The 17,159-nt window shown below is 54.5% G+C and overlaps 1 protein-coding gene across 1 annotated transcript in view; it reads left to right on the top strand.

Annotated features, from left to right (window-relative positions):
- PPARGC1B (PPARG coactivator 1 beta) overlaps positions 1 to 17,159 on the top strand; it is a 105,880-nt gene that overhangs the window by 73,934 nt on the left and 14,787 nt on the right. Inside the window, exons 3-8 of the mRNA XM_054568191.1 lie at positions 5,297 to 5,512; positions 9,041 to 9,157; positions 10,595 to 11,720; positions 12,633 to 12,669; positions 13,248 to 13,312; positions 14,437 to 15,220. Coding sequence (XP_054424166.1) covers positions 5,297 to 5,512; positions 9,041 to 9,157; positions 10,595 to 11,720; positions 12,633 to 12,669; positions 13,248 to 13,312; positions 14,437 to 15,220 — 2,345 coding nt within the window. The remainder of the gene's footprint in view (positions 1 to 5,296; positions 5,513 to 9,040; positions 9,158 to 10,594; positions 11,721 to 12,632; positions 12,670 to 13,247; positions 13,313 to 14,436; positions 15,221 to 17,159) is intronic.

Genomic DNA, 17,159 nt, shown 5'->3' with positions numbered 1-17,159 from the left:
GGGATTGGGTGGTCAGGAAAGGCCTCTTTGGGGAGGAGGTGCTCCAGCTGAAGGGTGAGGAGGAGCCTCGTGACGACCAGAGAGCAGGGACGGTGCTTTCCAGGCAGAGCAGCAGGGAGCGCAGAGCCTGGAAGCAGAAACGCGGGCTGTGTCGGGGGACAGAAGGGCTGGAGGGTAGAAGCTAAAGGGAAAATGCCAGGAGGTAAAGTCAGAGAGGTAGACAGGGGCCAGATCAGGCAGGGTCTTGTGGGCTGTGATAAGGAGTTTGATTTTCCCCCCCAAGGCTATTCTAATCTATAAGTAAAGGACTTAATAACCCACTTTGCAAGCTCAGAGAGGTTAAGTAACTTGCCCAAAGTCCCACAGCTAGGAAGGGCCAGGGTGAAGACTAACCCAGGCACCCACACCCTCACAGCTGCACAGCCTCTCTGCCAGCCCTGTGAGGATCAGCAGGACCGGGCCCTCGGTCTGGCTCCATCTGGTGACCTGCATTTTTTATGTGGCCAGCGGGAATGGGACCCGCGCGAGCTCTGCTGCCCCGTCCCTCAGAGGGGACTGGCTTCCAGAGAACGCTCTTAGGCTGTGGAGACTGATGGGTGAGAGGGGTTTAGACGCGGCATGGAGACCATCCCCACCTAGGCTGTGCAGGCCCCTAACTACTCAGAGGCTGGCCAGTCCCACTAACAAGGTCCTGACAAGGTCCTACTAAGTTCATGATGATGCAAGGCAGCCTAGTGTGGCCCCTGGTGTGGGCTCCCAGCCCAGCAAGGAACGCAGAGTCCTCCAGACAATGGGGACTGTGCAGAACTGGGCCCACCCAGCCTCTGTCCCTTTGGTGGCCTGCGCTCCCCACCTGCTCTCTCAAGATAAGGCCAGCTCCGCCCATCATACTCTCCGCACCTCTGTGCCTGTGATCATGTGACCAGTGCCTGATTCCTCCCCTGCTCCGTCGTGAATCCCATCCACCCCACCCCTCCCCTACCCCCAGAGCATGGGGTCTACGCCTGTGATGCATTGTGCATTTTTATTGTCCCAGGGCTCTGCACAGAGCCTGACACTTCTTAGCGCTTAATACACATTTAGCACATGACTACCTCCTTTAATGCCCAGCTCTCCTGTTGGCTCCTTCTAAGGCAGTTGGTCAGTTACTTCCTCTCCTGGGTTCCCATTTTATGTGTGTGCCATGCATGCATGCATGCATACATGCACGTGTATGTGTCTCTATGTGTCCTTTAGACTTTGAGCTCCTCAAAACAAACAGTGTTGTATTCACTGGGGCCCTCACCCGCTGTCAGGACTCAATCATATGTGTTGAATGAAGGCACTGATTGTAACATTTTCTTTCCTGCCAAGTACCAGACATGACCCATTCCTCAACCTTGAGCTGGGACTCAGGGGCCACAGGCTCTGTCCTCCTTCTGCCGCTAGCTGGGACAGCCTCCTTGTCTGACCGGTGGGACTCAAGAGCCGCGCTGCCTTGTGTCAGAGCTGTGTTCTCACAGTCAAATGACACCATTGCTATGGAAACAGTCTGGGAGAGTGAAGAACAAGCCACTGTGACAGGCTCGACAGCTCCTCAGGGGCAGGGACAGTGCCGTCCAGCTCTCTGTGTGCCCAGAGTCCTAGGGTCAAGGCCACAACAGCCACTTCATAAGTATTTCCGGAGGAAGCAGGCCTTTGGTTGTTCTGTCACACTGTGCTATATGGCCTTAGGCAAGTAGCTTCCTTTGGCTGGGCCTCAGTTTCCCCACAGGAGGAAGGAGGAAGGAACATGGATTCAGTCAGTGGTTCTTACTTTGTTGAGGGAGTCACGGGGTCCTTTTATACTCTGGTGAAATCTATGGACCAACTCCTAGTGGAAAAGGGGGGGACTGATTTCCTGGACATCCTGGACCCCAGTTGAGCCCCCTGAACCTCAGTAAAGCCTCCTGGACAGGAGAGGATTTCTGAGTGTCCCTGTGGCCCTAATAGCCTAACTTCTGCTCCGTGGTATCCCTTTGAGCCACTCTGGGCCCAAAATGAAGCATTTTCCCTGAGATTTCATAAAGACTCCTTTTCCTCTAGCTTGAGATCAGCTCAGGAAGGTGGGGGGTGGGGCCGCGTCTATTAATAACCCTTCCTCAGCTGATTAACTCTCCATTAATTTACACTCTGTTTCCAAGCAGAGCTGGGAGAGGCGAGCTAATGGGCCCAGAAAGAGAAGGGTGGCCCCGCTCCGTGGCATGTATTATCCCAGGGTGCCGACAGGACGATGCTGTGGGCTGGAATGGCCCTGCTTCCCGGGCCGGGCCAGAGCCTCCAACCCCCGCTGGGGCAGGTCGTGCAAGGCTGAGGAGACGGTGGAGGCCTTTTGTTAGTCATTTTGTTTATACTGACCTGTGGGGGGCGTCTTCAGGGTTCTGCATTCTGTATTCATTTTTGTACAGTGCCTGGCACACAGTAAGCCCATGACCCCCCTCTGACTTGCTGTCTTGTATGACCTTGACGAGTCTCCTTCCTGGACTTGCATTTCCCCCATCCTAAAAAGAATGGCCCATAAGTGTCATGAGCGCCACCTGCATTGGATTGGCAGTGGTCGCCTGGAAGACAGTTCAAGAAAGATGCTGGCGTGGAAGGAACAGCCACATCTGTTTAGCAGTAAGGGGAGTGGCAGGTCACATGTCTAACATCTTGGGTCACTGTGTGATCCCTGAGGGACCCAGCTGATAGTTGCGATCCTGCATAATATCTTTGGGCCGTTGGCTACCCCTGTGAAAGAGGGAATTCTCATTCCCTCCAGTGCTTGGTGACATCATTTCTGAATAATGTCCCTCGAAGAATCTATTCTTTGAAACCCTAATCTCAGTCTCTCCTCAGGCCAGAATTTGCAGTTTGGTTCATTCATTCTTCCATTCAAAAAATTCTGCCTGGGTGCTTCGCATGCTCCAGGCACTGAGCGGGGCATGGAAGCACTTCCGTCATTACTGCCAGACTTGCCTTCCTAGTACGCCCGGGAGGGAGGCTGGCCAGGGCTCACGGGCTCCCATTTCACAGACACAGCAGAGTGGCTTAGAAGAAGGGCAAGACTTGTCAAAGATCACCCTATGGTGGCAGAGCCCCACATGGTCAGCCCCGAAAGTGGTCATTGAGCCCCAGGTTCTAAGACCTTAACTCCCCACCAAGCTAGACAGGTTGCTGTGGGAGCACTGGGGGCTCTGGTCTTTGGCTGGGGGTCGGGGGCAGTTAAGCGAGCTCCACTAGCCCCTTGTGCCATAGCCCATGGGCCCAGATCTACCCTTGGCCAGCCACCCCGCGCCCCTCCCCCTCCATCCCTCCGCCATCCCCAGGGCCTGGGTCAGGCCCAACCAAAACCTTCTTTTGACCTTTCTTTTATTCTTAGCTGTGTTCCAAAAATTACAAATGCGTTTGTTCTCTTCTCCCCACGGCCCCCCTCCAAATTACTCAGCCGCTGCTCCGGCTGTGAGGCCTGGAACAGATTTAGTGCAGCCAAAGGCCGTCACGAGATGTGTATTTCAGATGAACTTCCTGAAGGAACGATAAACAGCCTGACCTGGGATGGGAAAGAGTGCTGGGGGAGGCATCATGTGACAGAATGTGCTTCCCACCAGAGCAGGCCCAGCCGCCAGGGCTGACTAAGGGAGGTGCTCACTACCTCCCCTAGAAGCAGTGAGATCTCCGCACGGCCGGGCCCCTGGGGGTGGGTGCCTGGGTGGGCCGGAGTGTGCTCGCCGACCCGCCTGGTTGTAGACCTTAGACATCAGCGAAGGAAGGGTCTTGGGTCATCTGTGCTCAGCGTAAGCCCTGCCTCTGTCCTGCATTTGCTGTGTGGCTCTGGGCACCTCACTCAACCCCTCCAAGACTCGGTTTCTCAACTGTAAGATGGAGATTAGAAGGGTACCCCCCTTATAGTTTGTTGTGAGGCAGTCTTTACAAAGCCCTTCTGTTCCTCTTATCAGCCAAATTTTGTCCCAGGACTTTGTGCTCACTTTCCCCTCTGCCCGGAATCTTCTTTCCTCCACCCTTTGCCTGACTGGTGCCTTCTCATCTTTCAGGCTATGAGTTTTAAGTTTCAGCTGCTCGGAGCAGCCTTCTTTGACCCCCAAAATAGCCTGTAAACCTTCACTGTGTTCTTATTCCTCATCACAGCTTCCTTTTATTTTCTTCCCAGCCTTTATCGTTCTTTGAAATGGTCTTCTTTTCTTGTGTAACTCTTTTCTCTCCTGGAGTATAAGCTGCATGAGGGCAGGGGCTGTACCCACCTTGGCATGTTGTATCACCAGTGCCCAGACAGCGCCAGGTGCAGGGTAGCCATTCAGGATATATGTGTTAGGGGGAGGGAGGGAGACAGGGAGGGAGGAAAGAGATGGGGGAGGAATTGTCACTGCCACCGCCACCATCTCCATCGTCACCATCACCATCGCCATTGCCATCACTACCACCATATCGTCATCAACATCATCATTATCATCACGACCATCATCACAGGAATTATCATGGCCGTCGTAGTAGAAGTAATAGTAGTAGAAATAGTAATGGGTACTTATTATGTGCCAGGCACTATTTTCTTAGAGCCTTATATACATTAACTTCTTTAGTTCTCATCAGTAACCTTATGAAGTAGGTATTGTTATTATCCCATTTCATAGGTGAAAAAACTAAGTAACTTGCCTTAGGACCCATCGATGAAAAGTATGGGTCCTGGGGTCCCGCCTCAGCTCCCGAGCCCAGATTCCTAACCACCAGCCTCACTACCTCTTCGTGAGTGAATGAGGCAAGCAAGCCTGGGAACCCGCGGGGAAGTGGCAGCTGTGGTTGTCATTGTCATGGTTGAACCCTGAAGCTTCCAGCCTTTCCCCTGCCTGCCTGGCCCCGAGGATCAGAGGCTGGGGCCCGCAATGGGATGCTGCTACCAGGGGCACAAACCAGCCTCAGGACCGTGTCCAGGGGTTGGACCCAGGAGGCTGCAGTGTGGCCCTCCTGTCATTGGCGGAGGGACCGTTGCTTCTCATGCTGATGAGCGGCAGACAGGGACTCCCAAAGCAAGACTGTTTTCAGTATTACCTGCTGCCTGAGCGTAAACTTCTGAGATTCATGGGGTCGATAACACATTTCCTGGGGGCTCCTACTGCATTGCCCCTGGGAGCCTCTGACGGGGGAAGCGCCCAAGAGGGGCAGGCGGGAGGGTGGCGATGGCGCAGCTGCATGCGCGCAGCAGCGTTCCGTCATGAAGATGGCTGAGCCCAAGCCACTGACTAACCGCCTTCCCTCTCTGCTCCGCCTGTGCTCCCTGCTTCAGATAATCGATGGTGAGAATGAGGCCCTCCTGGCGGCGCTCTCCAAGACCCTGGATGACATCCCCGAAGACGATGTGGGTCTGGCTGCCTTCCCAGCCCTGGACGGTGGCGACGCACCTTCCTGCACTTCAGTTTCACCTGTCCCCTCATCTGCGCCCCCCAGCCCCTCCCTGGAGAGCCCCCCAGCCCCTGCCCCTGAGGTGGACGAGCTCTCACTGGTGAGAACCTAGTTCCAGTTGAAGTGATGGTAGTGGCCTGGGATGTGGTGCCTGGTTGTAGAGCTGGTGGGTGTAGGGAAACCAGCTCCAGCCCCCTGCAGAGGTCTCCGAGCATCAGTGGCAACGGGGTTCTCAGCAGACAGCCTTGGCGGGGCGTGGGGGCCTTCCTGGCCGTGCAGCTGGACTAGCCACAGGGTCTCACAGCGTGCATTCTGTAGGCCCTTGGGGATTTCATGGATTGACCTTAATTGTGTCGCAAAACCTTGAAATTCCATGCAAACATTTTCCTAAAGATGACACATAAACACACAGCAAAAATTCAAGCAGGAAATGTGGACAGTTAGAAGCAAAACTTTCTTACCCATCTCACAATTGCTTTGTCCTTCCCCAGAGGTTACCATGGTTACTGATCTGTTATATGACTCTTGTCTTCTACCTTTTTTTTTTTTTAATACTCCAAAAAGGAGTATATTGTATACTGCTCTGCACCTTGCTTTTCTCAGCAAACTGGTGTTGTCTTCTTGGAAATAATTTCAGATGAGCACAGGTAGCTCCGTTTCACCTTTTTTCTCAGCTGCTTAGTGTTCCTTTGTAAGGAGGTACCATCGCTTATTTAACCAGTCCCCTTGTTGATGGATATTTATGTGTTTCAGCTCCTTTATTGACACAGCACTGTAGTCGCTGTCCTGGTACAGTGGCCTCTGTCACATGTAAGTGGGTAAATTTCCTAGAAATGGAATTCTTAGGTATGCAGACACATGATTTTTTTTTTTCCAGTTTAGACAGATCCTTTCAGATTGCCCTCCAAAGAGGTTGGCCTGGTTTGTACTTCCATCAGCAAAAGTTAGATGCTACCTGTGTGAGCGTATGTGGACTGTGGGGATGTGCACATGGGATCGCCGCTTTCTGGGGAGAAGGTCTCAGTTTTTACCAGATTCTCAAAGGGGTCTAGAGCTCAAGAGTTGCTCAGAGCAGTTGCCCTCGACTCAGGCCGAGGGTACAAAAGCTGAGATGTCATGGGGTATAAAGTCCAGCTCCATTCTCCTATCTTGGGCTCCTCACCTTGGTGCTAAGGCTGCTGGGGGCTGGTGAGACTCAGCAAATCAGAGCCTCTTGGAGCTGAGGAGGGGTCTTGGGTCATGGAGAGTTTTGAGCTGAAAAGGCCCTTGATGACCATCAAGCCCAGCGATGGGGAAGTAGAGACCCAGAGTGGGGGGGTCTCTTCTCTGGTCACACAGTAAGCTGGTGTGCCTGTGAGCACTAGAACCCAGGTATTCTGCCTTAGGTCCAGAACACCTTTCCTTCTTTCCTGCTTCCTTTGTTTCCCAAAGGAACTGTGAACCATTTAGTAAGCACTTTATATGTGCTGGACACATGAGAATGTTCAGTTCCACATGGTGGTTCCCACTGATAGGGGTCCTGCTTCCTTTCAGACTGGAAACCAGACCTCCTGGGTTCAAATCCCCGACCCGCCAATTAATGCTTGTGAGTCCCTAACTTCTCTGACTCAGCTTTCTGGTCTATCAGGTGGGGTCAAAAATAGGACTTATCACAAAGTATTCCTCTGAGGAGGAATGCAGTAGGTAATACATGTAAAGCACTCAGTACAGTGCCTGGCACATAGACTTTGCTCAGTAAATGCTCTCCAGGTCGTAGTGCTGGCATGACAGTAGGAGTAACAAGCAATTCTCAGTGCCATTTCACTGCGGGGCTCTGGAGAGGGACCAAGCCTCCGAGAGACAGAGAGCGACCCCTGCTGGTCACAGGCTGTTCCCTCTCGTGCCTTAGACTGTCTTCATTCCAGATGTTTTTGAGCACCTCTGTTTCAGGCACTGTGCTAGGCAGACAGGAAACATACCCTGTAGACTCCCAGAATACTGGCAGGGTTAGAAAGGCCCCAAGATGGTGTCCCCATGCTCGGTGCTTAGCCCAGAGTCATGGATCCCCGCAGGTCCACCTTTGGACTGACAGGGACCCGTGGGCCTCTTACACGTTGGTGCATTTTTCTGAGGTCAGCAGCTCCTAGCATATTCTTAGCACAACTCTTGAGTCAGAAAAAGTTCAGCTCTATTCATTTAATCTACCTGCCCCTGGGATACCGTTGGAGAAACCAGGGCCCAGAGAGGGAAAGGACTTGCCCAAGGTCTCGTGGTGAGTGGGGGCTGAGCTGGGCCAGAACCAGGTCTCTCCAGTCCACAGAACCTCATTCCTGTCTGTGTCAGGGGATCACAGACGTGTGTGTGTTGGCTTGGGGCTCAGGAGGGGTGGTGGGTCCCTCCAGCTCCTAGGGAAGTGTGGAATGGCCTTTTCCCGGCCTCCTGGGCCTTGGGCACCCCTGGCTGGGGTGACCTGTGGGGCCTGACTTGCTCTCACCCTTGGCTGTGAGAAGACCCCTGGCAGGACTCCAGCCGCCCTCACCCCTGCCTCTCGGCTGGGATACATTGCGCACCTGCCCTCGGGGCACAGGAGTGTAAGTGTCTTAGCAAAGTTATTGAACAATTAGAAAAGCCAGACAAGCTCAAGTGTTCTGTGCCTCTACTTGTATAGAAACAGCTGGGTGGCCGGAAGTGTCGTGCACATAATGTATTAAGTGCAGAGAGCCGATGTCTAACCACCCCAAACACACACGGACATCCCAGTAGGCTGTAAGTCCTTTTCAAAACTAGCTACCTAAGAAGAATATCTCTGACTTTGAGAAATGCCAACAGATCTTGGGCAATGTCTGCCCATTCTGCTCAAATGTGACATATATACTTTATGGGGACCCGCTGCCTCCGCCTGAGGTGCACACACAGGTACACACAGGCCGGGAGGTTGGCTACCACGAGGATTCTTCGGTGAGAGGTTCCGGCTGATTTCCCCTTTTGTTCTTTCTGCTTATTCATATTGCTTTTTCAAAAACGAATTTCTTTAAAAAGTAATACTTAAAATGGTGCAAAACTATACAGAGGTGGCCAAAAGTAGGTTCACACTTGTTCATATGGAAAAAGACATACAGCTGATGAGGAGCACAATCGCTTGATTAACTCTGATGTCATCGCCGCTGGAAAGCGACTTCTGCCCACTCTGTGCTCTTGTGTGATTGAATCCCGCCCCCTCATAGGGGCGCACGAAAATGGTTCAGAGTAGTTGCCTCTGGGAGGGAGAAAGGGGACCTTGGGCAGGAGGGAGATGTGCTTATATTGCTTACTTGTTAGTATTTGTGTTATTCAGGGTGGGGCTTAAGTAGGTTTATGGCTGTGAGTATGTGAAACACAGAGTTTAAATTCTTGTATTATCATTTATTAATGAGGGTATTATTTTTCCATATGAACAAGTGTAAACCTACTTTTGCCCCACCTTGTATATTGGGAACATATTCTAGGCCATTGACTGCCCGCCCTGTGTCCTTCCCATGGTCCTGGGATGAGCTGGGTCAGGGCGTGGTCGGTCCCAAGGGTCTGGCTGGGTTTTGGGCCTCTCGCCCTCCCCATGCCCTGACTGCAGCTCAGCCCCAGTGCCCCCCCCCACCCCCCTGCTTCTCCGCAGCTGCAGAAGCTCCTGCTCGCCACTTCCTACCCAGCATCAAGCTCTGAAGCCCAGAAGGAGGGGACATCCTGGCGCCGGGCAGGCCTCAGGTCCAAAAGCCAGCGGCCATGTGTCAAGGTATTTCTGCGCATGCCCTAAGACCCACCGGGGCCCCAGGTGGCCTCGGGTGGGAGGGGTGCCACCTTCAGCTCTTGTTAGGGGTTTCAAGTTCAGGCAACTTTGAGCTTCCTTCCTCGCTCCTCATACAGTCCTTCTAGCTGGTGTGCTGGGCGCTTCTCGAGACCTGGGCAGTATGGGGTTCTAGAAAGAACTCCAGACATACTCATCATACACATCCATGTTCCAGGCACGGTGTTAGACACTGGGTTAGAGCAGGGACAAGGAAGATGTGGCCTATCCTTGGGGGACTTATTCTAATGGGGTGACAGCCTGAAATGTAAGATCCCGTGGTTGCAGAGACCACAGTAAGGAGGTGGGATTTCTTTCAGGGGAGCCATTGGAGAGTTGAAAGCTCTATTGTGAACACCCAGGAACGAAGCCAGCCCTGTTTCCTCCTTGGGCTCTGTCTTCCGAGACTTCCAAGGAGAGGTTTCGGGGCGACTTCCCAGCCTGCCTGCACGTAGCCCTTCCCCTCTTGCCCTCCAGCGACTGGCCGGCCACCCCCACCCTCACTGCAGAGTCTCGTGGCATCTCTCTGAGACCGTAGCTCTGTGTCGGAACCTGTCACCTGCTGGGGCTGTCCCTGTGCCCCCTCCCTGGCTGGCCTCCCAAAACCAAGGTCTGCGCCTTGTGTTCTGTTCTGTTGAGGGAGCAGCCGCTAAGCTCCTTGGTGAGCCAGCTCTTTGCTCTCTGGGAGGCTAGGAAGTGCCCCGGGATGTGAGGCACACCTGACAGCCATCCTGGCCCAGCGAAGACACAGGTGCGCTGGAGGAAGGCCCCTGTATGGACGAGCTGGGGCAGAGAAGGCTGGCGAGAGCCGTGGCCTGGGGCCAGGTTGCAGAGGGCCCCACTACCTGGCCAAGGGGCCTTCACTTTATCCAGTGAGCACAGGGAAGCTATTGAATTTTTCTTCTTCTTTTTTTTAACAGCTTTATGGAGGTGCCACTTACATATGAAAGGCACCTGTTTTAGAAGCACAATTCAGTGATTTTGAGGAAATTTACAGTCATACTGCCACAGCCCAGTTTTAGAACATCCCCGCCATCCCAGGAAGATCCTCAGCGCCCCCATTTACCGTTAACCCCGTCCCCACGTCTGCCCCCAGCAACCACTAATGGACTCCCTGGCGCCCTCACTGAAGGCTGTAGTGCAAGCGTGTGGCGTGGTCAGAGCAGGGCGCAATCCACGTAAGGAGGCTGGTCATTCCTTTGTTTGTCATCGCTTGAGCACAGCCAGGAGCCAGGCTCTATGCTGGCAGCTGGGGGAAAAATGGGTAAACCCTGACAATTTTTGATGATCCTTGCTGAGCCCAGCTGGTAACTACAGGGGTGGCGCAGAGGGAAGGAACGGAGAACGGAGGCCTCCCGCCTCACTCTGGTCTCTTTCCCTCTCTAGATGGACAGCATCCAAGAGAAGAAGGCCCCCACGATGCAGTCTCAGAGCCGGAGCTGTACAGAACTGCATAAGCACCTCACCTCGGTGCCGTCCTGCCTCCAGGCTAAAGCCCGCTCCCCAGAGAGGGGCCTGCAGCCACCAGCCCCCCTGAGTCCTCGGCTCCCTGCCAAGGAGGATGAGGAGCCGTGCAAGGACTGCCCGAGCCCCCAGCCAGCTCCAGCCTCTCCCCGGGAGTCCCCAGCACCAGGTGGGGCAGGCCCCAGCGCCCAGGTTTCCACGGAGGACATGCAGGCGATGGTGCAGCTCATTCGCTACATGCACACCTACTGCCTCCCTCAGCGGAAGCGGCCCCTACAGGCCCCAGAGCCAGCCCCTCAGCCCTGCAGCAACCCCTCCAAGCAGGTCAGACCCTGGGCCCGGTCCCAGCACCCGTCCAAAGCCGCCTGGGCCGAGTTTTCCATCCTGAGGGAACTTCTGGCTCAAGATGTCCTCTGTGATGTCAGCAAACCCTACCGCCTGGCCACGCCTGTCTACGCCTCCCTCAGGCCCCAGCACAGGCCCAAGGACAGCCCGGCCTCCCCTGGCCGCCCGGCCTCCGTGGAGGAGGTGAGGGTCGCGGCTTCGCCCAAGAGCATCGGGCCCAGTCCCAGCCTGCGCCCTCTGCGGCTGGAGGTGAAAGGTCGTGTCAGCCGGTTGGCCAGGCAGAAGCAGGAGGAAGAAGAGGAGGATGAGGAGGAGGAAGAAGAAAAAGAAGAGGAGGAGGAAGAAGAGTGGAGCTGGAAAAGGCCGGGCAGAGGCTTGCCGTGGACCAAGCTGGGAAGGAAGCCGGAGAGCTCGGTGTGCCCCGTGCGGCGTTCCAGGAGACTGAACCCGGAGCTGGGCCCCTGGCTGACCTTCACCGATGAGTCGCTGGTCCCCTCGGAGCCGCAAGGAGCTCTGTCCTCACTGCATCTGGCTCCGGAGGCCTATGACACAGGGGGGGAGCTGGGCAGTCCCACAGATGAGGACAGTGGCCAAGACCAGCAGCAACCCCAGGGACCCCAGACCCCGGCTCTGGAGAGCCCCTGTGAGAGTGGGTGTGGGGACGCGGATGAGGACCCCAGCTGCCCGCAGCTCCCTACCAGAGGTAGTCGGAGTTCGTCTTCAGGAGAGGGGGTGGGGTGGGATGTGGTGCGCCCCCCTGTGCCGGGAGCCGGGAGCCCTGCATTGGGCAAATCCCTTCTCTCTGGCTCTCAACTTTCCTTTCTGTACAATGGGCTAGTTTGGGCAGAGCTTCAGGAGTCACCTGTACACCTCTTGAGTTTCTCATCATGCGTGGGCCGGGTGCCACTTAATGAACAAGGAGTGAGATGCACGCCTTGATGGGGCTTCTGTTTCGGTGGGGAACACAGGCGATCAAAATGTAAGCAAAAAAGGAAGATAATTACATATTGTGATAAGTGCTCTAAAGACTTCGTGGGTGATGGTGTGACAGAAGGTGTGTCTCTAAACTCATCTCCCCAGTGAAGGTGAATTATAAATGTTAACAATAGTCGTGATAATAGTAACAGTTATCTGTTGTGTACTTCCTGTGCCAGGCACTGGTCTAACACAGATTGTCCCCACTGACTCCTCACAGGAAGCCTGTGTGGTAGGTTCTGTTATAATCTCCATTTTAAGACACAGAAACGGAGGCACAGAGATAGCTAGTGATCCCTGATCCCTGCATCCTCGGTGGTAGAGCCCATGGCCACTGGCCTTGGGCACTGGACTATTCCCCACGGTGCTACACTGTATGGCCAGGAGGGGTCGCCGTTGCACCCATCTGCAAAATGGCGTAGACCTGCCAGCAGTTAATGTTGCTGAGACCCTGGGAATGGAAGTGGCTTTGGGTTGTTCCTGCACTTCCCTAAAAATGGCAGAGGCTTCTGGGTCACGTGCCTAAAGGGAGCTGTGCTTGGTGCCAATGGAAGTTGGGGTCTCCTCCTGAGGGGAACATTTGTTCATGGTGCCATGTTGAAGAGTCTTAATTTTTTTTCTTTTTTTCCCTTCTTTTCAGACTCTCCCAGGTGCCTCATGCTGACCTTGTCACAAAGGTAGATTTTGGAAATGATTGGTTTATTATTCCATGGGACTCTGTCCTGTTGGGGGTGCTGGGCGGTTCATCAGCCCTGAGCCTGGCCCTGTCTCCACCCCTGTGCCTCTTTGCCTGGAGGGTCCTCAGGAGCTAGGCTCCCCTAGAAGGGAATTTGTTCTTCGAAGCTAGTCTCTGCAGGCCCAGGGAAGATGGGGAATCAAGGCCGCAGCCATTTTATAAGCTGTCCCCTTCCGGACCAGGGAAGGAGTTCTTTGCTCGATGGGGAAAAGCTGGAAATGCTGTGTGGCTTTGGGCAGGTCTGTCTCCCTCTCTGTTCCTCAGGTGCTCAATCTGTAAAGTAAGGAGGCCGACCATCCTTGTCCTCTCTCCACTCTCCAGCAGATCTCTCTTGCAGCTTCGAATTCCTCTAAAAGCCAGGATGGGAGGGGTCCCTAGCAAATTCTCCCCAGGCCTCACTTCCATAGGCAGCAGAACCAGGGTCTGTCAGGGTGTCCCCTCGCCCTCCTCGCATGCTCGGGGACGTGGGGCCTGCTGCTGACTGGCCTCTTTCCTTTCTGTCCTCCCCGCCCCCACCAGTGACCCTCCTTTTGGCAAGAAGAGCTTTGAGCAGACCTTGACGGTGGAACTCTGTGGCACAGCAGGTGAGCCAGGGGCTCAGCTGTGGGGTGCCCTTGGGGGAGCTGGCACAATGCCCAGCAGCGAGCCCCCCACATTGAGCAGCCCCTTGGGCAGTGAGGGGTGCCCCATTGAGCCCTCCCTGCGCTGCGGCACAGACTGTGCGAGGTCTTGAGCTACACACCCAGGGCATTCATTATAAGGAGGGGAGTCGGGTCGGCTCAGCCATTGAGCTGCCAACCAGCCTGCAAGCTGATGTCAGGTCAGAAAAGACAGAGTCATGCACGTCTTCCCCCAAAGGAGTCTGCAGTCTTATGTGGGAGAGAGGCTCACCCTGTGAAGGTGCTGTTTCGTTCCCACTAGTTCCAAAGTATGCGCAAGAGCTCTGGGAGTGCCGAGGTGGGGGTGCCGGGGAGGCAGGAGTGGGGCCTGGGCAGATTTGCAGGGCGCCCGGAGCAGGGAGCATTTGAGCTGGGCTTGCAGGATGAGTGGGAGTTGGAGAGACAAAGGAGGGGAAGGGTATTCCTGGCAGCAGAATGAGCACGAGCAAAGGCACAGAGGAGTGACAGTACAGATGCACCTCAGGAGACGGGTCACCTGGCGTTGTGACATGGCCAGACTGGGGGGTCAGGAAAGAGCACCCACAAAGGCTGAGAGGAATGCCTGGCAGAGGGGTTTGGTCTTGATCCTGTAGACTTCGGGAGCCCCTGAGAGGAAGCAACTTGTGGCATCTTACCAAGTTCCCTCTGGTGCATGGGGGAGGATGGAGGCCGAGGACAGGCGCAGGAGCACTAAGGACACTGTGGTGGGCAAACCCGGGTGGGAGGAAGAGTGAGCAGGTCGTGTGGAATGCCTGCGTGCGGCGCTGCGAGCATTAGCCTGGATGACCTGGAGCCTTCAGCCATCGTTGCCAGGCTGCAGAAGGGATGGCAAAGGGATTTCATCTCATGTCAGCTCCAACAAGTGGAAGGTGGACCCTGTGAGGAGTCCCAGGCTCAGCCGGCAGCTCAGTGATCCATTAGTGATGCCTGATGTCCATTGAGTTTGGAGAGTGGGGTCGCACTTTGTGGTCCCCAGCTAGGGTTTCAGTGTCTCTAGGAGACCCTTGGATCTGCCTCCACCTCACATGTTTCTCCTCTTGCACGTGTAGGACTCACCCCACCCACCACGCCTCCATACAAGCCCACAGACGAGGACCCCTTCAAGCCCGACATCAAGCACAGCCCAGGCAAAGACATGGCCCCCAGTCTCCCCACCCTAAAGGGCCTCCAGCTCGGGGCTGCCACAGGGGCGGCTCCCAAGCTGCCCAAGAAGCACCCGGAGCGGAGTGAGCTCCTGTCCCACCTGCGGCATGCCGCAGCCCAGCCAGCTGCCCAGGCCGGCCAGAAGCGCCCCTTCTCCTGGTCCTTTGGAGACCATGACTACTGCCAGGTGCTCAAGCCAGAGGGTGCCCTGCAGAGGAAGGTGCTGAGGTCCTGGGAGCCATCTGGGGTCCACCTTGAGGACTGGTCCCAACAAGGTGCCCTGCAGGCTGAGGCGCAGGCCTCAGGCAGGGAGGAAGACAGAAGCTGTGAGGCAGGGGCAGCTGCAAAGGACAGTCTGCTGCTGAGAGACCATGAGATCCGCGCCAGCCTCACCAAGCACTTCGGGCTCCTGGAGACTGCCCTGGAGGATGAAGACCTGGCCTCCTGCAAGAGCCCCGAATATGACACTGTCTTTGAGGACAGCAGCAGCAGCAGTGGCGAGAGCAGCTTCCTCCTGGAGGAGGAGGAGGACAATGATGAGGACTCAGGGGTCAGCCCCTCTCGCTCTGACCACTGCCCCTACCAGAGCCCACCAAGCAAGTCCAGTCGGCAGCTCTGTTCCCGCAGCCGCTCCAGCTCTGGCTCCTCGTCCTGCCGCTCCTGGTCACCAGCCATCCGCCGGACCTTCAGGTATGGATGGGTGGCCTCAGGAGGGACCACAGGCACCTAAGAACCCCAGTTCCCAGGGTGCTGGGGGACGGGGGAGCTTTGAAACTAGGCCTGCATTTACCTGTGCGGTCCATGACCTGGTTAGAGGCCTGAAGGTGGTCTCCTTGGGGGAGTTGTGGGCAAGTCCAGCAGGTGAGCAAAGCCTGCCGAGTGACAGCTGGGAGTGGCCCAAAGCTCCTGGCCTCGAGGAAGGAAGAATGCTTACTCTCTGTCATTGGGGCCTTGTGTCTAAATGAGCTTACTTCTTATGCATCTGTTTTCTGCTTATATATTTGCAAAACAGATAGGTTTTTACGGAAACATATGCATACCCACACAGTTTAATATCTATGTGACACTTACATGTACAATTAAAAGAAAAATAAACATAATTCTATTCTGTATTCTGAAAAATACCTGGGTTTAAAGCAGCGATAAGACTTATTCCTATTTCTCGATACTGCTGAGTTGCACCACTGTGACTTTCCATAGTCAGCTGCTGCAGCCCCCCCTTCACCTTCCCCCATTCTCCCCCCCCCCTTCCCCGCCCCACGCCAGCTTTTATCTTAGCACAGGGATGATGCAATGATGCGTCATGAGCCTGTTCGCTCATCCCATCTTTGCTCACTGAACCAGACTGCAGAGGGAGCTGGTCCAAAAGTCAGCGGGGAGCTGGGCAGAAAGAATAAAGGTCTGTCATATTTTGGTAGAGACAGGTTGCTTCTCTCCCTGATCCCAGCAGGGTCTTCCTGGGGGCGGCCTGAGGTGGGTTGGTGCAGGTCCCAAACACTCTGTCTGAGGTGTGCCTGAGTGACCACTAGATGGTGCTCTTGGGTCTAGAGCAGTGCAGCTGAGTCACCTGGAGGGCTCCTTACCAGCAGATGGCTGGGCCCCACCCCTGAGTGTCTGATACAGTCGGTCTGAGGGTGGGAGAAGTTTGCATTTCTAATAAGTTCCTACGTGATGGTGCCCAGAGTCGCCAGAGTGTGACTCTGAGAATCAGAATTAAGTAATATCTTTTCTTAGAAAAATTCATCTTTCTATTTATGTATCTACACCAGAAGCTCATAACTGAAAATCTGTTTAAAGCAAAGGTTCCCCCCGCCCCATTAAAATGTGCATAGACGTCTAATGGTGACTTCAATTTTAAGGGACACCCAGACACTAAAGTTTAGAAGCCCTGGACTATGTTACTCAAAATGAGCTCCCCAGCGATTTCTCTGAAAGCCCTTCTATATAATAAGCCAGGATGATCAGTCAGAATGGTCTTCTGTCAGACCTCTCCGAGCTCTCTTTCCGGCTCTTTTCTCCTTTCCCCTGGGGTTGCTGTAAGCTAAATGACTCAGTGTTCACATTAGGCAGTTTCTCTGCAGCATTTGCTCAGAGGCTCCTGAGGTTCTATTCCTGTTGAAACCCACCCCTAACTGGGAGCTGGAGCTGCCTAGGCTCACCTCCTCCATGACAGGTTCAGGGGTGCTTACGTAGGGCCTGCGGTCATGGGTTTGTTAGCAAAGAGTTGGTAGCCTCTTTAGAAAGCCCCATGACTTCCTTTCCTCTTTTTGCTTTTGGGCCAACGTCAGGCCTGGCTTTTTCTGCTGACTGGAGAAAGTTCATTGGTTAACTCAGTTCCTGTTTGGCTACCTGGCAGAGCTCAGCACCTGGTAAGCCTGGTAAACTAGTAATCAGCCTTCACCAGATCCACCTTTCTTTTCCTGTGCTTCCGCTACCAAATATCAGTCAACAGGAAGCATTTTGAGATGGTTTAACAATACAAACCCCAAACCCCACGGTACCTTTCAGTCACTCTCAGCTCTTCAGGGGAACTGCCAGTTCTGTTGCAAATGGATGATGATACTATTATTGTATAGCACTTTAAAATTTACAAGTCATGCCCTCTTCTATTACCCTATTCAAGTTTCAC

Source organism: Pteronotus mesoamericanus, unplaced genomic scaffold (genome assembly GCF_021234165.1).
Source record: "Pteronotus mesoamericanus isolate MK-2021 breed Mesoamerican mustached bat unplaced genomic scaffold, CSHL_Meso_final contig_2, whole genome shotgun sequence".
Lineage (NCBI taxonomy): Eukaryota > Metazoa > Chordata > Mammalia > Chiroptera > Mormoopidae > Pteronotus > Pteronotus mesoamericanus.
The sequence above is the reverse complement of the archived record's forward strand: the minus strand, read 5'-3'. Positions and strand labels throughout refer to the sequence as shown.